General features: G+C 39.3%; 1 protein-coding gene across 2 annotated transcripts in view; it reads right to left on the bottom strand.

Moving 5' to 3' along the window:
* The window catches only part of PCDH9 (protocadherin 9), a 726,934-nt gene that overhangs the window by 401,852 nt on the left and 306,288 nt on the right, over nt 1–18,794 (bottom strand). The window contains exon 3 of one of the 2 annotated variants that reach the window (XM_065678149.1): nt 12,575–12,640. The exons of the other annotated variant lie outside the window; for it this stretch is intronic. Coding sequence (XP_065534221.1) covers nt 12,575–12,640 — 66 coding nt within the window. The remainder of the gene's footprint in view (nt 1–12,574; nt 12,641–18,794) is intronic. 2 annotated transcript variants of the gene reach the window in all.

The raw sequence follows: 18,794 nt of genomic DNA, 5'->3' as shown, positions 1-18,794 counted from the left end.
CTGGGACACCCCAAGTTAGGCATCCACAATATAGGTGTTTAAGTTCCAGTTGAGGCAGTGAAGCACTAAGACTTCATTCAGTTGTCTAAACATGGAGTATACTAGTATTTATGGTACTATAAAAAATGTTGCAGCCTCTCTAATACAGTAAACTACCCATTTAGAAGCATATAAGATAGGATGCCTAAGAAACAGTGTATCAGGTAAATATCAACAGAAAAAAAAATGTGACACTATAATTTTCAACCAAAGGAAATGCACCTCTCTTCCCCCCAAAAAACAACAGAGTAAAATTAACATTATGGATCACAATTGTACCTTTTTTTATCCTACTACACCTTTGCATTTAACAGTAGATCATAAAACCTTTCAGTTATGGAATATAATGTTCTTTTTAATTCTCTCCTCCTCCAAAGGAAAATGCAACTAAAAGCATTTCCTTTAGTATGAAACATAAATTAATTTTAATAGGCATAGGACAGATGAAGAAAACTTGTGAAAAACTGTTCTCATGCATACTCCCTCACTTCTGTCACCTACAATGATAATTATTGGTTTAAGAAAACAAAATAGCCTAAGCAATGGTATACAAACAGGAATGTCCAAGAGACTTCTCATACAAATATACTATCAGAAAAAACCCATACCACTTGGATAACCTCTGTGGAACTCCCCTTAACAAAAAATGACTGGCACCTTAGTAACATTAAATAGTAGATATATCTTCCTTAAAATACTCAGATACATGAAGGTGATATTTTCCTTTTTTTTTCCCAAGAAAAACAGCTTTTAAATAAAATGAATCTGTGGGAGTACTTAAAATGTCTTTTCTGATAGCATAATTCAGTGCTACGGTTCAAATGAGTTTATAATAATATATGCTGATGATTCTTAAAATTTATTTTATGTATGATTATAGTTCTGGAAGAAAAGAACATGAAAATTGTTGTATCTCTTTAACTCCTGTGTTTTGAAACCCTATACAGGACCAGCTTTTCCAAAATGTTACAATTTATTCTTTACAAAAGAGAAGAAACCATCACCATCAAATTGGGTAGGCATATATAAGACTGCTTTTTGTTTCACACTTCAGTGATATTTTAAAAAACAAAAACCAAAAACACATGGTAGCATTTGAAAAATCAGACTGAAAGACAAGAGTGCCAGTAAAGCATGTAGGAGTTAAAAAGCTAAAGACAATACTCCCAAACAAAAAGATAATTATTCAGTACTTTTAGAAGTTTCTTGCATTCTCTTCTTTCTCTTGCTGTGCACAAACTCATAGCAATATATACAAAGCATTTGTTCTCTTCATGAACTTGATTACAATATTTAACCATAGTCACACACTAAATACAAGCATAGATATTTTGTACATACATGTTAAACATATATTAAACATATGTATGAAAATATTTTTATGTCATGGTATGTTTAATAAAGTGGGGCAAGACCCAGCCTTGCAGAGAAGCTTGCTAATCTAGTGAAAGGGGCTTTCAACATTTGGAGATGGTGGACAAAAGATCTGAGATTTAGAGGAGGGATAAGAGAAAGTGAGAAAGTTCCCAGGAGCAAGCATGACACACAGGTAATGTCCCTTGCAAATATAGCACAGCTGGGGGTGCAAGTGAGGAGGAGAGGTTGTGTTCTATGGAAAAGGAGAGTTTGAATTCGTGGAGCTTTGTACTGGAAGAGGTGACCAACCAGTCCAGAGCAGATGGGTCAAGATCAGGGTGGGTGGAGTGATGAGTGTCTGATAAAGACTGATTGATCAAGAAGAGGAAATGAAGCCTCCTTTAGAAAACTAGGGGAAGCTGCACAGTCACAAGGGTGTTTCTCAGGTGGGATATGAACAACCCCAACATCTTCTAGAAGGACAAAATGGTGGAGTAGAAAAATTGCAAGAGATTTCTGTGAAGCATCAAGAACCGATTTATTTGACAAAGGTGTACAGGTGACTGACAGACTGACCAGAGGAGATACTCAGTTGGACCTATTTGCCCCCCACCTCCCAATAAAATTAAATTATAATAATAATTAAAAAACCCCAAACTGGACTTAAGAGAGACAAATTTAAACTTTTTCAGAGATTTGCTTGGTGGGGGCTAATGGGAGACTACCCTGGAGGGTAAAGGAGCTCAGGAGAACAGACTGATCATCAGTGACAACTTCTTCAGTGTTCAGGAAAAGTCCAGTATGATGCACAGGAAGTCAAACAGGCACAGCATAAGCTCAGCATGATAATGGAGAAATCCTGACTGAGCTCAGAAAGTACAAAAGCCAGTACTCTCTTGGAACTGATACTAGTGAGGACTGTGAAGCATAAAAAGAAAGTTACACTGTGAGCAAAAGGAAGAAGAAGGAAAATGTGGGATGACCACTCAAAGTGGTAGGAAACCCAGTGTCAAAGGAAATGGAAAAATCTGAGGTACTAGATGCCTTCTTTGCCTCAGCTTCTACTGGTAAAGGACTGCCTCAAGCCTCCCAAGTCCTCTGAGCCTATGCCAGGATCTGGGAGACTGAAGAATTACCCACAATAGAAGATCAAGGTAGAAACCAGTTAAGTAAATTGGACATAGAACAAGATGGGATGCCTTCAACAGTGCCGAGGAAGCCAGACAAAGTCATTGCAAGGACACTGCCTATGGTCTTACAAAGGTCTGTGTGATTGAGGTATGTTTCCAATGACTGGAAAAATTGCCCATTTTCAAAGAGAAGAAGGAGGATCATTGCAGGAACTGCAGGCCAGTCCAGCAAGGCTCACTACTCAGCAAATCTGTCTGGAAGTCACATCTAGGTGCATACAGTAGTAGAAGACTGGACACAGTCTCACAGGATGGAGAGTATCAAGTAGGCCTCTGCGAGCATGTGCCCACCCTCAACATGCAAAAGTTATTGCAGTTTTAGCCACTTAGTAAGAGGGCCTGAATGATATGGAGCCAGACATGTTTGCACAGTGATAGGATGAGAAGCACAGAGGAAAGTTGCAACAAGGAAAATTCTAATATGATACAAAGGAAAATATTATGACAAGGATAATAGAACACGAGAACAGGCTGCCCACTGAGGCCATGGCAAGCCCTGGACATATTCAAAACCTGATTGGGCAAGGCTCTGAAAAAACTTACCTGAAATTAGCCCTTTTCATGTAAGACATCATTGTATCAAATGGCCTCTGTAGGACCATTCCAACTTCAATTACTCCATGGTAATAGAATAGTACTCCATGCATATAGCAGAAGTCCCGGAACAAGGAATCCAGGAGGTTCCGTGATTCTGTGGAAGACAACTTCCTTCTGCAAGTAATAGAGGAGCAAACAAGGAGAGGTGCCATGCTTGACTTCATGCTCACCAACAGGGAAGGGCTTGTTGGAAATGTGATGCTCCAGGGCAGCCTTGGATGTAGTGATCACGAGATGGTTGAATTTGAGATCCTCAGGACAGTGAGAAGAGTGTGCAGCAAGCTCACTGGCCTGGACTTCAAAAGAGCAGACTTTGGCCTCTTCAGGAGCCTGCTTAGTAAGGTTCCAAGGGATATAGCCCTGGAGGGCAGGGGGGCCCAAGACTCTTGGTTGATATTCAAGGATCACCTGCTACAAGCTCAGGAGTGTTGCGTCCCAACTAGAAAGAAGCGCGGCAGGAGGGCCAGGAGACCTCCTTGGATGGATAAGGAGCTGCTGAGGAAACTTTGAAGGAAAAAAGAGGATTATAAAAAGTGAAAGCAAGGACAGGCAGCCTGGGAAGAGTACAGGGATGTTGTCTGGGAAGCTAGGGACCAGGGTAGGAAAGCTAAGGCACAGTTAGAATTAAACTTGGCTAGGGATGTTAAGGATTACAGGAAGGGATTCTGCAGGTACGCAGCAAATAAAAAACAGACTAGGGACAATGTAGGCCACCTGAGGAAGATCTCGGGAGAAGTGGCTACACAGGATTTGGAGAAGGCTGAGGTTCTGAATGACTTCTTTGCCTCAGTCTTCACTGCTAAAGGCTCTGACCACACCACCCAAGTCTTGGAAGGCAGACGCAGGGACTGTGAGAATGAAGACCTTGGGCCCACTGTAGGAGAGGATCTGGTTCAAGACCATCTTCAGAACCTGAACGGACACAAGTCCATGGGACCTGATGAAATCCATTCATGGGTCCTGAAGGAGATGGTGAATGAAATTGCTAAGCCACTGGCCATCATATTTGAAAAATCATGGCAGTCAGGTGAAGTTCCTAATGACTGGAAAAAGGGAAATATAACCCCATTTTCAAGAAGAGGAAAATGGATGACCCGGGGAATTGCAGACCAGTCAGTCTCACCTCTGTGCCTGGCAAAATCTTGGAGCAGATTCTCCCGGAAAGCATGCTAAGGCACATGAAAAACAAGAATGTGCTTGGTGACAGCCAGCATGACTTCATTAAGGGGAAATCCTGCCTGACAAATTTGGTGGTCTTCTATAATGGGGCTATGGAACTGATGGACAGGGGTAAAGCAGTTGACGACATCTACCTGGACTTGTGAAAAGCGCTCAACACTGTCCTGTATGACATCCTTCTCTCTAAATTGGAAAGACATCAATTTTATGGATGGACCATTCAGTGGATAAAGAACTAGCTGGCTGGCCGCACACAAAGAGTTGTGGTCAACGTCTCAATGTCCACCTGGAGACCAGTAACGAGTGGTGTCCCTCAGGGATCACTGTTGGGACCGGTCTTGCCTAACATCGTCGTCGTTGACATGGACAGCGGGATTGAGTGCGCCCTCAGCAAGTTTGCCAATGACACCAAGCTGTGTGATTCAGTTGATACACTGGAATGAAGGAATGCCATCCAGAGGGATCTCAACACATTTGTGAGGTGGGCTGATGCCAACCTGATGAAGTTTAACCATGCCAAGTGCAAGGTCCTACACCTACACTCGGAGCAATCCCAGGCACAGCTACAGGTTGGACAGAGAAGAGATTCAGAGCAGCCCTGCAGAGAAGGACTCGGGGCTGTTGGTCGATGAGAAACAACGTGAGCTGGCAGTGTGCACTCGTAGCCCAGAAAAGCCAACCGTATCCTGGGCTGCATCAAAAGGATCATGACCGGCAGGTCGAAGGAGGTGATCCTGCCCTTCTACTCTGCTCTTGTGAGACCTCACCTGAAGTACTGTGTGCAGTTCTGGTGTCCTCAACATAAAAAGGACATGGAACTGCTGGAACAAGTCCAGAGGAGGGCCACGAGGATGATCAGGGGACTGGAGCACCTCCCATATGAAGACAGGCTGAGGAAGTTGGGGCTGTTCAGCCTGGAGAAGAGAAGGCTGCGTGGAGATCTCATAGCAGCCTTCCAGTACCTGAAGAGGGCCTATAGGGATGCTGGGGAGGGTCTCTTCGTCAGGGACTGTAGTGACAGGACAAGGGGTAACAGGTTAAAACTTAAACAGGGGAAGTTTAAATTGGATATAAGGAGGTAGTTCTTTCCTGTTAGGATGGTGAGGCACTGGAATGGGTTGCCCAGGGAGGCTGTGGATGCTGCATCCCTGGCAGCGTTCAAGTCCAAGCTGGATGAAGCCTTGGGTGAGATGGTTTAGTGTGAGGTGTCCCTGCCCATGGCAGGGGGGTTGGAACTAGATGATCTTAAGGTCCTTTCCAACCCTAACTATTCTATGATTCTATTATAAAGTATTAGAATAATCACATGCCTAACCTTAATAGATTTAGTACTTCTCATTTTTATATTTCAGTGGATCATAAATATTTTTTTCTCTGTAATACACAAAAAATATAATCATACATGAAAGCTAATCTATTTACACCTTGCACATTCTAATATTAGAACAATTTTTAACTACTTAAACTGTTCTGATGATGCTATTAGAAATAGCATCAGATAAATAATCTGACAAAGTATGATATTAATTGATTTTGTAATAACATAAAAAAAGTCTTCCTAGGTATATGAGCTTAATTTCCACAAAAATAAACAAACAAATCTTAAGAAAACCCACCACAAAGAACGACGACAAACAATTAAAAATCTACACCAGCTTCTCCCTCTGCTCTCTCTTGTATTGGCTTCAGAAAGGTCACACAGAAAGTACAAGTAGTGGTTTCAGATTATTCTTTCAGAGTAGACGATTATCAAGTTAGAAGCAAATCTATTTGCAGGAAACTACTGACAACACCATATTAACCCAGCACATCTTATAAAGAGATCGCTGAAATACAGAAAGTGTATGGAATTCTGAGAAAGAGGAAAAAGTTCAGTAAGCTTGAGTCAAACCCATATTGTACTGTCTTCCTTCACAGTGAAAATCCTCAAGTAAAGGATATTTTCAGAACACAGATTGGGAAACCACAATAAAACTTGATTGCAAGGATGTTTTTTTCTAATTGTGGTTATGACATTTAAATTAGCACCAACTGTTTGATTACTCAACTCTTTTCCTCCTCCATGATGGATAAATATTTAATAAGAATAATCTCCACTATGACTTAGAACTGTGTAAAGCTAATTTCTCCTCTTTTTTTTTTTTTTTCCCCAAGTCCCTGAGAAACCAGGTATAATCTAAGGAGTTACAGAATAACTAGCTTTCCTCCAAATCTCTTTATAAGTACTCACCAGAAAGCTAATATTTATTTAGATATACCTAAAGGAACTTTGCTATCCCAGGAGAAATCCTGCTGAACTTTACACAGGCCAACCATATTTAGAGTCGAGAACAGTACAGAATAAGTGTGATTTTTGATTTAAGCTGCATCTCAAATATAGTTGCAGATGCAGTCGCTCAAAGCCTAAGTCTGCCTGACTCAGATGCACTGATAACAACCTCTCTATCAGTAACACAAGAAGAAACACATGAGGCTCCTTTCAAAACTAGATAGGAAATCCACACAGGGGACTATTACATTATTTCTACTAAGAAAATATGCCTCAAAAATATCTTAAGAAATCCAGCAGCCATCGAAGCTATTATTAACCTACAACTTCTCTTTAGTTCTATATTTAATCACTGAATATTTTGTTATCAGCAAGAGGCAGAAAAATTCTATTAGAACTATAAAGCCCTTCTAGTGTAGGAACTAGGGTAGATTCCAAACAGAGAGGGGGAAAAAAAAAAACAAAACACAAAAAAACCAAACCCATAAACCAAAACCAAAACCAAAGCAAAACAAACAAACAAACCCTCCAAAACACAAAGAAATTCCTAACCAAACAACTAAAACCCCACTTTTAAAATATTAATATATTACTTAAATACAACATTTCATGACTGGTGCTCCTTTCTCTTATGTAGTACATACAGAGAGTGAGACAGAGAGCTATAGGATTGAGGAACATCTTGTTTTATTCCCCAAAAATTGAAGCATTATACGGTTTAAGAGAGAGAAAAACAGGAATATATTGAAGTACTGACAGACAGCAGCATCTTGCTTTCAATGGCAGATTCTTAGCAAATGTCTTCATCTGGAGACAAAAAGTTGCACTCTTTACACAAGATTATGATTTGCACTAGATGCCAAAACAAGGGTGAGAGAGAACATCTAGATTTACAATCACATATGAGCCATTAGACCTGTCATAACACCCATACAGACACTAGAATACTTTTTCTTTACACCTCAAGAGAAAAGAGCAGGCAAAGAGGACAATAGGTAAAAGCTGCCTGGAGGCACAGTCTCTCATAAAGGCAGAGAGACTTGTCCTAATAATTTCAATTAATACAGCATGTATACTTTGAATTTCATACTCAACTTACTAAAATGTAGGTGAACTAGTTGATTAAAGTATTGGACTGTTGTATAACAAAACAAGAGTGGATCTATCTTCACCCCAGTAGGGCACTCATTTTTCCATATGCTGCTTCATGGGCTTCTGCTGTGCATCTGTCTCATAGAAAACATTAGATGGTTATATTGACTATCAATTACAGGCTGGAACAAGTTTGATTTCAATTACAGCAGGAGAGGAAAACAGCTGGGATCCCTAAGGGGAGGCACAGGCACCAAGGGGGTGAATCAAAAATCAGAATGGTATATTGAATGCTACTAATTAGGGAGAAAAATTAAGTCAAGATATATTTGTAAACATTTATTTTCATAACATCCTAAAGTTGCCCTGTTTCACTTTAACTACATATGAAAAAGTAGTACCTCATTGACCAGCATCTATTTTTGTTCATTTGAAAATGAGCTGCTTCACAAATAATTTTAATGATGATTCTAAACTAAAAGGTGGCTTACTTTTGAAAACACAGTCATAATAAAATCTAATTACAAAGAAGATCTGTGTTTGTCCAACATCTCTGAATTACATCCAAGTTAAAAGATGTAATTTATCATTTATCAGCTAATAGGCACAGAGAATTATGATCATCACAAAATACATATTGTGAAAACTTCTGCCAGGATTAGTAACAATATCTATATATGCAGACTCCAAAACATAAAATGTACAGAGCTTTCCTGTTCCCAGAATCCTGACTGAAGCAATTTTTTTTTTCTTTTTACACAAGAAAAATATTCCTGTATTATCTACTGTTTGAAAATCCATTGGCTTTGCATGGCAAGATTTTGGTAGCAGGGGAGCTACAGGAGTGGCTTCTGTAGGAAGCTGCTAGAAGCTTTCACTATGTCTTGTACTGCCAGTGCCAGCCAGATCCAAAAGGGACTGCACCGCTGTCCAAGGCCAAGCCCATCAGTGACTGTGGTAGCACCTCTGGGATAATGTATTTAAGAAAAGAAAGAAACTTACTTCACAGGAGCAACTGCACCCAGAGAAAAGAGTGATAATGTGGTAGAAACAGCACCGCAGACACCCGGTCAGTGAAGAAAGAGGGCAGGAGGTGCTCCAGCTGTCAGAGCAGATTCCCCTGAAGCCTGTGGTGCAGACCATGGTGAGGCAGCTGTGTCCCTGCAGCCCATGGAGATTCATGGTCGAGCAGATACCCACCTGCAGCCCATGGAGGACCCCACACCTGTGCAGAAGGATGCCTGAAAGAGGCTGTGACCCTATGGGAAGCCCACACTGGAGCAGGCTCCTGGCAAGACCTCTTTCTACATGGAGAGAGAATCCCATGCTGGAGCAGGTTTGCTGGTGGGTCTTGTGACCCTAGGGGGGACTCACGCTGGAGCAGCCTGTTCCTAAGGGACTGCATCCATAGAAAGGACCTACACTGGAGCAAGTTAGGAGTGTGAGGCCTCCCCTGAGGAGGAAAGAGCAGCACAGACAGCATGTAATGAACTGGCAACAACCCCCACTACCCATCTGCCTTTGCTGCTTTGGGGAGGAGGAAGAGAAATCAGGAGTAAAGTTAGGTCCAATTAGGCCCAAGAAGAAGGGAGGGTTGGGAGAATGCGGTTTTAAAAATTGGGTTTATTTCTCATTATCCTACTCTGATTTGATTGGTAATAAATTAAACTAATTTCCCCAGTAATAACCCTATGATGGTAATTGCTGAATTATCTCCCTGTCCTTATCTTAACCCTCAAGCTTTTTGTTATATTTTCTTTCCTTGTCCAGTTTAGGAGGGGAAGTGATGGAGTGGCTTTCGTGAGCACCTGGCATCCAGCCAGAATCAACCTACAACAGAAAGCCAAGTCATTTGTATGGAACATACTCAGATGAGATACTTGAGTAGTATCAGATTCTTCCATTTAACCTTAGACCACTTCCTGCAGCTCTGCATCTTTCCCCTTTCAAAGAAGGATTCTGTTACTTTAGGACAAGCTCAGTCATAAGCTTCCTTCACACAATATATCCTTCACAAATCTGCCTTATGCTTTTGATTATTCCAGGCATTTTTTCTCCCTCTTTTATATGCATATTCCCAGATTTGTTTGTTCGTGTGTTAGGGTGGGAGGGGGTGTTTCCACCCCAGCGGAACAGATGCTGATGTTATTGATGCCAAAGTACCATTATAGTCCTAGAAGGGATCATTTTGGTCGCACATCACAAGATAGAGTCTAACCAAAAGCGTTGTTCAGATAAATGGGACCATGACATCTGCCCATATGCAAATAACTAAATTAACCTGGTATGAGATGGAAAACAAAGCTGCACTAGCTGAACTCCATCATATAATAGCTGCTGGCTTTACACTTCTGTAACACATTTGCGTTGGGAAACCACAGTGCTAGAAACCTCAATGCTGTGAAATAGGTTTCTTAAAAGACAAATTGCTATTCACGTGCTGCCATCCCTCCCACACGCTAAATACATTTCAGATTATTCATCACTGAGTGCTGTGTTTCCATTTCTCCATCCATCCTGCCTCAGCCCAGTTCCCCCACAAAATCATGCTGTCTGATCTGCTGCTTAATCAGGTACACCAGACACTTACATAAATACTTCTGCATCTAACCTTTGGTCCAGTTACCACCAGCATAGAAAGTGATGACTAAAATTTAACTATGAGAAACAGAAAATCCATTAGGTCTAAAACTTGGTTTTAGGAGAGTTTTCTAGATTCTATTACATACCATGATAATGGAAATTTGCTTTGCCAAGACTCCTTTAGAAAGAGACTGTAATTGCTATCTAGATGAGCAAAGTATTCACAGGTAATTCAACTGCTTTTTAAAAACCAAGAAAACAATACATCTTTATTCACACTCAACAATACATTGCAAAATCAGCAGTATTCATTCATTCTACAGACCATCAACATCACTTAGTTATTGCTCTCACTGTGAAGATCTATTAATATTAAAGTGATAAAAATAAAATGCTTTTTATTAGAGTTAGAGGATTTTTTCAAAGCCTAAAATTCACATGCATGGAAAAGAAGCTTTAATTAAACTGATTATCCAGGCTGCTGTTGTCAGCTAGAAAAAGACCAAAGTTTTCTATGCCCAGTATCATCTTGTAGGGAAAGGAGAATAAATTTTCATCTTTTTAAAAACTTAAAACAGGTATGGGGAAGCCTTTACCCATTTGTTTAATTCTCTTCAAGTACTGCACCTAGCTGAAAAGATTTGTCTGACAAAAAGCAACAGTTCTTAGGGAAAGGCTGAGAGAGTTCCATCAAATCTTCTACAAAGTAGCTTAAAAGTCTGGAACTTTCTTCCTGCTTAGTTACTTTAGATAGTGCTTTCTAGCAATTAACATCCAACTTCCATGGAAAAGATTTCCCTAACACCTGTAACTCTTGAAAGACTAGCTTTTACAACATAAGGTATAGAATAATATACTTTCCCTCAAAAAAAAAAAAAAATTGACTTGACCATGAAGCATTACATACATATTGTTCTTAGAACTTTAAATAAAAGTGCATCAGAACTCTTTATTTTGTAATTAATATCTAATGAAATATTAGATGTGACAGCTTCTGCTAAAACATTACATTCTAGTACTGACACAAAAAAGAGGTCCCCAAACCGAGCTAAGAGCTGAAGACCATGTTTAAGCTCATATAGTAATCCACATAGAATCCAGTGTGGTCTAACCATTCTCCATTACCTTAAATAATAAATTACATAGACAGCTGAATTTCTAGTGAATGGAACAGAACAAAGTACAGTAGAGTAAAGCAGAGCAGAGTAAAGTAGAGTAGAAAATAATAGAATAAAGTGGAATGGAATGGAAGTAGAATAGAGCAGACTACCCAGTAAGTAGCTAGGAAATACAGTTTTAAATGTAAAGTTTGATACCAAAAAATCCTGCATCCATGAATTTGCTTCTTCTGATGTAGTTTAAAGCAAGTGCCACAGAGTGCTTAGTTTTGAGGAAAGACTTATAAAGGTAACAACATTTTACTGTAGTCTTGCAGTTTGTATAGTTGAACAAAAGTAACTGAATATATCCTAAGATGCAACTAAATTTAAATTGAATTTATTACTTTTAACCTTTAAAAGACTTGGAACTTTTGAACTTCTACATGAAGTTTTCTGTTATTAATTTTGGAGAGACTCTATTCAAAAAGCACAGAGAGTGGACAGTCCTTTATTTCACACCAAAAATAAAGCATTGAAACCAATCGATTAGAGTTCTGCACTGAGAAGAAGTTATGCATCTAAATAGACTATGGCTTCTCCTTACTGCAGAGCTTTAGAAACCAAAATATTAAACCCTGGTTCTTTTCTGATTACTGCCTCTGAAAGTGGAGGACAGACAGCATCTGCTAGGTTAATTTTCTGAGAAGTCCACATGGTGTTCAAAACGCGATTGTTATTTTCCTTGGCTTACTGTGTCGGAGTCCAGAGCAAGCACTAAACAAGACTAACAGGAGGGTACCCTGAGAAAGGTATTATTCAGTAGGCGCAGCTGTGAACCACGTATTTCTCTGATGGACAATAGTTAGCCACTTGTTTGTCTGAGTAAAGATAAGAGAAAAGGTCTTATTATAACCTTCCGCTGAACAGTTCTCTCTTCCTCTGTCAGATGCTATCATGCACTTCTAGTTCATTACAGGCATCACTTCAACTTCACACCAGTGTGACAATATTGAAAAAAAATGAAAACACACTTGCATAAATTTGTAGTAATGCACTTCTTAAGAGCCCTGTAGGAGTTTTGCCCATTGAATTCAACAACAGCAGGGCCCAAATGCCTGTCTTAATATTACATGTTTATTTTACTTATTTCAGTGGATCTGGTATCTTACCACCCATGGTTTGTCAGGTACCCAAATCTCCCACAAGTACTTCGGCATATCTCCAAAATTCAGTGCCTAAAAAGCAATAATATTTAAATAAAAAAGATGTGTAATTCTTACTAGAGATCTTCAGATAACCCACCTCCCCCATGGCCCGATATTGGTAATATAGAAAGCAAAATGTGAGCAAATTTTTGCTGAAGATAGATAAATAACGAGGGTTCACAAACTTCAGAGGCCATAGCCTAGTGTTACCAAACATAAGCATGGTAACATTTAAAATGCTACATGAAACATCAGTTTGCTTTCTAAAGGCTGATCATACAACATTTTGCTGCAGCCAGGCAACAGATTTTCAGATAGGTTTTTATTGTTCTGTTTGGGGAACTACCAAGTGAAATCGCTGTCTTGTACCAAGAAACTTTTTTTTTTTTTTTTTTTAGTTTAATGCACTATTGTTTTTTGTTTAGCTATTATTAATCAACCCTGAGACTCTAAAAAGCAAAACCAGCAGATCTTTAAAACTGCAATTAAAACTGTGTTTAATGTGGGAGCATTAATAGATATTCATGCTCTGTTACTAGGTGCTGAATATAAATGGCACTATGTACTTCTGGCTCCCTCCTACGTATAATACTCAGATATTCCAAAATACCATTTCTCCAAGGACTTTAGTCATAGGGACCCTGTGTTTATGTGACTATAAGAGTACAATGGAGGGAAAGTTCAGTAGGTTACCAAGTTTGCAGAACCTTCAAAACTGCCTGTTCCTAGAGGAACTGAATTTGCTATCCAACCAGACAGCAGGACTGCAACAATTCTGAACAATCTAAGTCAGCAACACACGCATTTGGAAGGACAGTCAGAAACTCAGGTATGAATCCAGCACCAGGCCTTTGTACTGTTCTATTTTATTTGAGAAAAGAAAGTTTCCCAGAGACAGAAAATTATGTTAAGAGGAATGTTTCTGGAAAGTCAGACAATTTCAGATCCATTCTCTGTAGTGTAATATGCCCAAATTGCAAACAAGCACTCAGTGCACCACATCCAGAAAGGACATTAGTATTCTGTATGGAGTGGTTTATCCATTCCTTTACCACTGCATAGTGAGCAAAATCCTCAGAAAACTTTACATCACATGTGAGTACTTTTACTCACAATGGAAAACACACGTTTCTTTCAAAACACACCCAACAGGTACCTTAGATATCTCACATAAGTTCTGTGTTCTTGGAGAATTATTTCACAGTTCTGACAGCTTTTTCAAGAAATCCCCTTGAAAGCAAAAAGTCATCTAAAGTATTTTATCTACCAAAAATATTCTCCTCTGGTATCTGAAGTCACATTTCCAACTAACTTCAGGAAGTCCCTTCTTTGTCATCTAAAATTCATTTAAAAAAGAAAAAAAAAACCCAACCCCAAACCAAAATGCTTTACCCTAGCACTTGGTCTTAAATTCTAAATGAAAACGCTTTTCAAAAATCCATGCAGATTAATAGGTATAGCTTAGCAGAAAGGTAAAAGCCACTGAGAATGCTCATTTTAAAATTTGCCTGTGTCTCCTCTGATATCTTACATATGATTGTTTTCCTCATTTACATGAGCACAAATGAAGAGCAATACACCCAAAGGCAATAGAATTAAACTGGTAAAAAAGCAAAGGAGTCTCTGTGGATCAAGCTCTCTTTAGGATGTATACTGCACAATTTTATCCACTTTGATAAAGTGATGGGTTTTTAAAGGCAGACTCCATACTACCAAATACATTCTTATTTGTTAGAAAGTCACCTCTGCAAAAATAAGTCACCTTTGCAGAAATAGTAAGTATTGTTTCCTGAAAATAATTGGAAAGGAATCACAGGAGCAATTTCAATAACACCAAACAATGAATATTTCCCACATCACAGTTGTTAGTTAAAAGCTTAGGGAGACTGTCAAAATAAAATGATTGAGCAGAAATAAAATCTCATTCATATAACAATTGCAGATTGAAAGGACAAATGCATGGCATCATTAAATGCAATGCCTTTTTTCTACATAGCTTCTTTCTCAAAAAGCAGACTACTGCCACATCAGAAGGGAAATTTGTCCTTCCCACTTTCCCTTGCTTTTGGGAATGGTTAAGAGCATTATGTACTGCAAGGCAAGCAAGGAGAACCAGGGAAGCAACAGCTTCACAACAGCCTCTCTGGCTCCCCATCCTTCTATAGCTTCCCTATATCCACCAGCACATGGTAGAAAGTTGCAAAGAAAGCGGCTCCTGCTCCGTCTTACAACCAGTGGCAATTTCAGCTGGAATTAAACTTGGACCATACTCTTCACTAAAATAATTACAGCTAGAGGCTGAGGCAAAAAAGATTTTGATGAAGGTGGGTAGGAGGGGTGGAAGAAAATAAAGTAGCTGTAAGGAACGGGTAACATGAAATGTATTTTTAAGTATTACAAAGACTGGTTTGAAGTCCTAACAGGAGATAAGCACCTTGTCCCTGAGGTCAGTGTAGAAAGTACTCTGATGAGTTGATGACCTAAATTCATGATTCCTGAAATGGCTCATTACTGCCATAGATTTAAAATTCAGGGTTGGATTCAAGAGGTCTTAAAGTATATACAGCTTCTTCCCCAGAAGGTGTTCAAAAGTCAGCCTAATTTAAAGTATTGTAAAACATGCAAGATTTGTTTCTGCAAAACTTAGTACAGTTTTTTTCTTTCCAACTGTTCTTCTATTTCATGAGCTGACATAGGCAAAATCCTTCAACTAAAATGCACACTGGCTTTTTATTTCATTTATCATCCAATATTTACAAACAAAAATGTGGGAATATCTAGAGCTAAACAGTTTGGATGGAGGAGGGAAATGACAAAGTCAGCATCATAGATGAGACTGCAATCCAACAGCAAGGAATATAACACAGAGAAAACTTGCCAATTGCTTTTTCCCAATAAAATGAACAGATAGAACCACAGACCTCTAAGTGTAATGAAAACAATCTACTGTGTCATCATTTTATGCAAGAAAGAGAGAGATTAGCCTAAAACTCCTACAATAATATGGATTTTTTTCAGCTGACAAAAGCAGTACTATATAAAATCTTTTCTGTGCTTTATTTCTAATTACCTTCTATCCTTTAATGAACAAGAAAGCACTTGATCTTGAAAGTCCTTGTGCAGTCAAAACTCCCACTAAAATTAATGGGACGTTTTTCCCAGCCTAAGAGCTGTAAGATTAGTCCTCAAACTTAGCTCTTTGTAAGCTTCTTCCATTAATCAAACTCCTTCATTTTTTGCTCTCCTTTCCTGCTAGGTTCGTATATTAAAAAATATAGACACCAGAAATCATAACCCTGCCCAAGAAAGAAAGTCTCTATACTCTGTCATCCTCAAAAGCTTAGCTTAATTTCACAAGTAAAACCCCGATTCTGAAGAACTTTGGCTACCTGGATTCCTAATACTTAATTTTTGGCCTTTTTCATAAAGATGTGTTGCATAGTGACTGTGGAAGTTAAACTGTCTGAATTACACAACTGAAATGCATGTACGCAAACTTTCTAATCAGGCAAACCTCTCTGAAACTAATAGACAAAAACATCAGAGACTCTGAACAGCCTCATCTCTCACTCCCAGCAAATAAGGAATTAAGGGACTGAGGTTCAGCGCCCATTTCTGACACATAGACTCACACAACCTGCAACATATGCCTGATATTGCCTAAAAGGAATAAAATTAAATCCTTATTTGTATGTTTTAATAAATCATTTTGATTTGCAGACTGTTGGTTAGTCATTTCAGGAAAATGACAATTCTTATGGAGTTATAAAAAAAACCCAACAACACCACAACAAAACCTACCAAGAAATTTCTGTATTCAAAAGAATTTACTGTTTCATTGACTGTAACACAATAGCATTATTACTGCACCATAATTCTCAATTTTCTTCCGCTGAATTAGTATAGGAAGCTCTTGCACAGTAATAAAAATAAAATACACTGTAAGTTGTCAGATCAGGTAGTACTAATAACAGTGTCCTAAGGAAAAGTATGAGACTTGTTTATGGCTGATCATTAATCGACCTTAGCAAGGATAATTTCTTTTGTTCATTTTTACACTTCAACAACAAAGTAGTGTATATATATGAGAGAAAAGACAGGAGAGCACAGAATTTAATTGCTCATTTAGAGAGCCTGCGAGTGTACTGTACTGGCATCCAGTCTAGAAATGATCCACTTCTGCACGGATATTTATGTAGGATTATACCATCCAGTAAAGATGCTGTAATATCTGTAGGGATTTTGCAACACTGCCTTCATTTATGATGAATTCAAGCATAATGAACTACTGATCTTTTAATTACTGTGAAAAAAGTAAAGGTCTAGCAGATGACAGAAACAAGGGCGAATAAAGATGATGGACTGATTTGCACTTTGACACACTAATACACACACAAAATACCTCCACAGTAAACATTCAGCTGAAGAAGCAGCACCAGAAAAGTCCTTGACAACTCATTGGGTTCTCTTTTTTCCAGCTGGCATGGTTTAAATTTACTTCAGCATTCTTTTGCCTACAGCTTGCCTTTATTTTTAAATGCTGTAATTTACAGGATTTAAAAACACACAGAAAAATATTAAATAAACAATACCTACTGGTGAAGGTTGTTCACCATGGAAGAGGGAAAAACCATCAGAAAGTAAAAGCAGCAACTACACCAGTTACAAAGGGAAGTAATTTTGCTAGTTTTCAAAAACAACACCAGCAAAAAAACTCCACAGAGGCACAGTCACTTTCTAAAGGATGAAATGAAACCTTGAAAGGCAAATTGTAATTTATTAAAAAGAATGAAAGTAAGAATATAATGTCAGTGTTAGAACTGAAACATTCACAAGACATACAATTATTTTCCTGTATTAGCAATTAACTATGTTGTAAAAAGACAAATGAACATTTTGTTAGATAAAGAAACCAAGTACATTTTTTTTTAAAGTACTTTAAAATGTACCTGTACTGGTGTTAGCAGTGAATACAGAACAGAGAAAATCTAGTAAGAGGAATGTCTTGGAGATCACAGACAAATTCTTCTCCATCAGAAGAAAGCAGAAAGAGTCTTCACAATTCAACTTCTTAAAGAATGTGCATTCCCCCATGCAGCCTCTGCACTTGCAGTATAATACGCTATGCTATCAAAATTTTACTGCTAGTCATGTCTCTTAGTTATCATTGCCTCACAGACCTATATTCCCTGCATTTGTCCTACGCTCCTTTATTAAATAAGTCTCTTGTATTTGACTAGTTACTGTTAAAATGAGATGTAAAGACAGTGCAAACATAGCACGAGGTTAATCTTTCATATTCTACAGTGAATTCATTGCTTTTGTCTATTTATTGTCTATGTGATGTCTAATTAATGCTGATCTCCTGATGTGAGACCATTTGAAAGGTATAAAACTTTATCACATGTAGGATATTGAATATATAATTTCAACAAAAGACTTTCCATAGTTTGAACATAGACATCTAATTGCAATCCACAAATAAGTACAACATAATCCAACGATGAAGACTTCCACACTCACCCCAAGGGCAAAGGAAAGGCATGGTCATGTAAGACAACATAAATTGGGTCAATTGCTGAGGTGAGTAGCTCGAGAGAGAACGCCTGCAACACCGGAGAGGGGGGAAGCTCAGCGTCCAGGAGCCTCAACTCAGAGTGGCAAGAGACACTGAGGGAGGCTCAAGTTCTCAACAGGTCTTGCCCAGGAGCCGGCAGCTCAGCTGACATGAGCAGCTGACTCACAGAGGGCAGAGCCAGGAGGAGCGACAGCAGCCCTGGGTGGGTAAAAACCTGCCCCGGGGAGCGCGAGTGACCGGGAGCGTGTCGAACAGGGCATGTCGAGGCAGTTTGCGCAGGCAGGCGAGCCTTATGACCAGGGCCCAGTCTGGGACCTCTGCTCTGGCTGCCCCGGCGGTGGCCAGCATAGGCACCCAGACAGAGCGGATGAGAGGAGAGGCTGCAGTGCAGAGCTCGGAGTGTAGAGAGTGCTTGCACTGGTCTGGTGAGGGGAGGCTGCACAACGGGCAGGGCTGCACTCGGTGCTCCCTGGGGGAGGTCCTCCTGCAGCAGGGGCTGAGCTGAGGAACACAGTCAATAGGCTGAAAGATGTCAGGGAAGCTAAGAGGAAGCCTTGCTCCAGGCCCAAACTATGCAGGGGCCTCAAGTGTCCATCTTAGCTCATG

The sequence above is a fragment of the Lathamus discolor genome, chromosome 4, assembly GCF_037157495.1.
Source record: "Lathamus discolor isolate bLatDis1 chromosome 4, bLatDis1.hap1, whole genome shotgun sequence".
Classification (NCBI taxonomy): Eukaryota; Metazoa; Chordata; class Aves; order Psittaciformes; family Psittacidae; genus Lathamus; species Lathamus discolor.
Note: the sequence above shows the minus strand (reverse complement) of the source record. Positions and strands in the feature narration are given on the sequence as shown.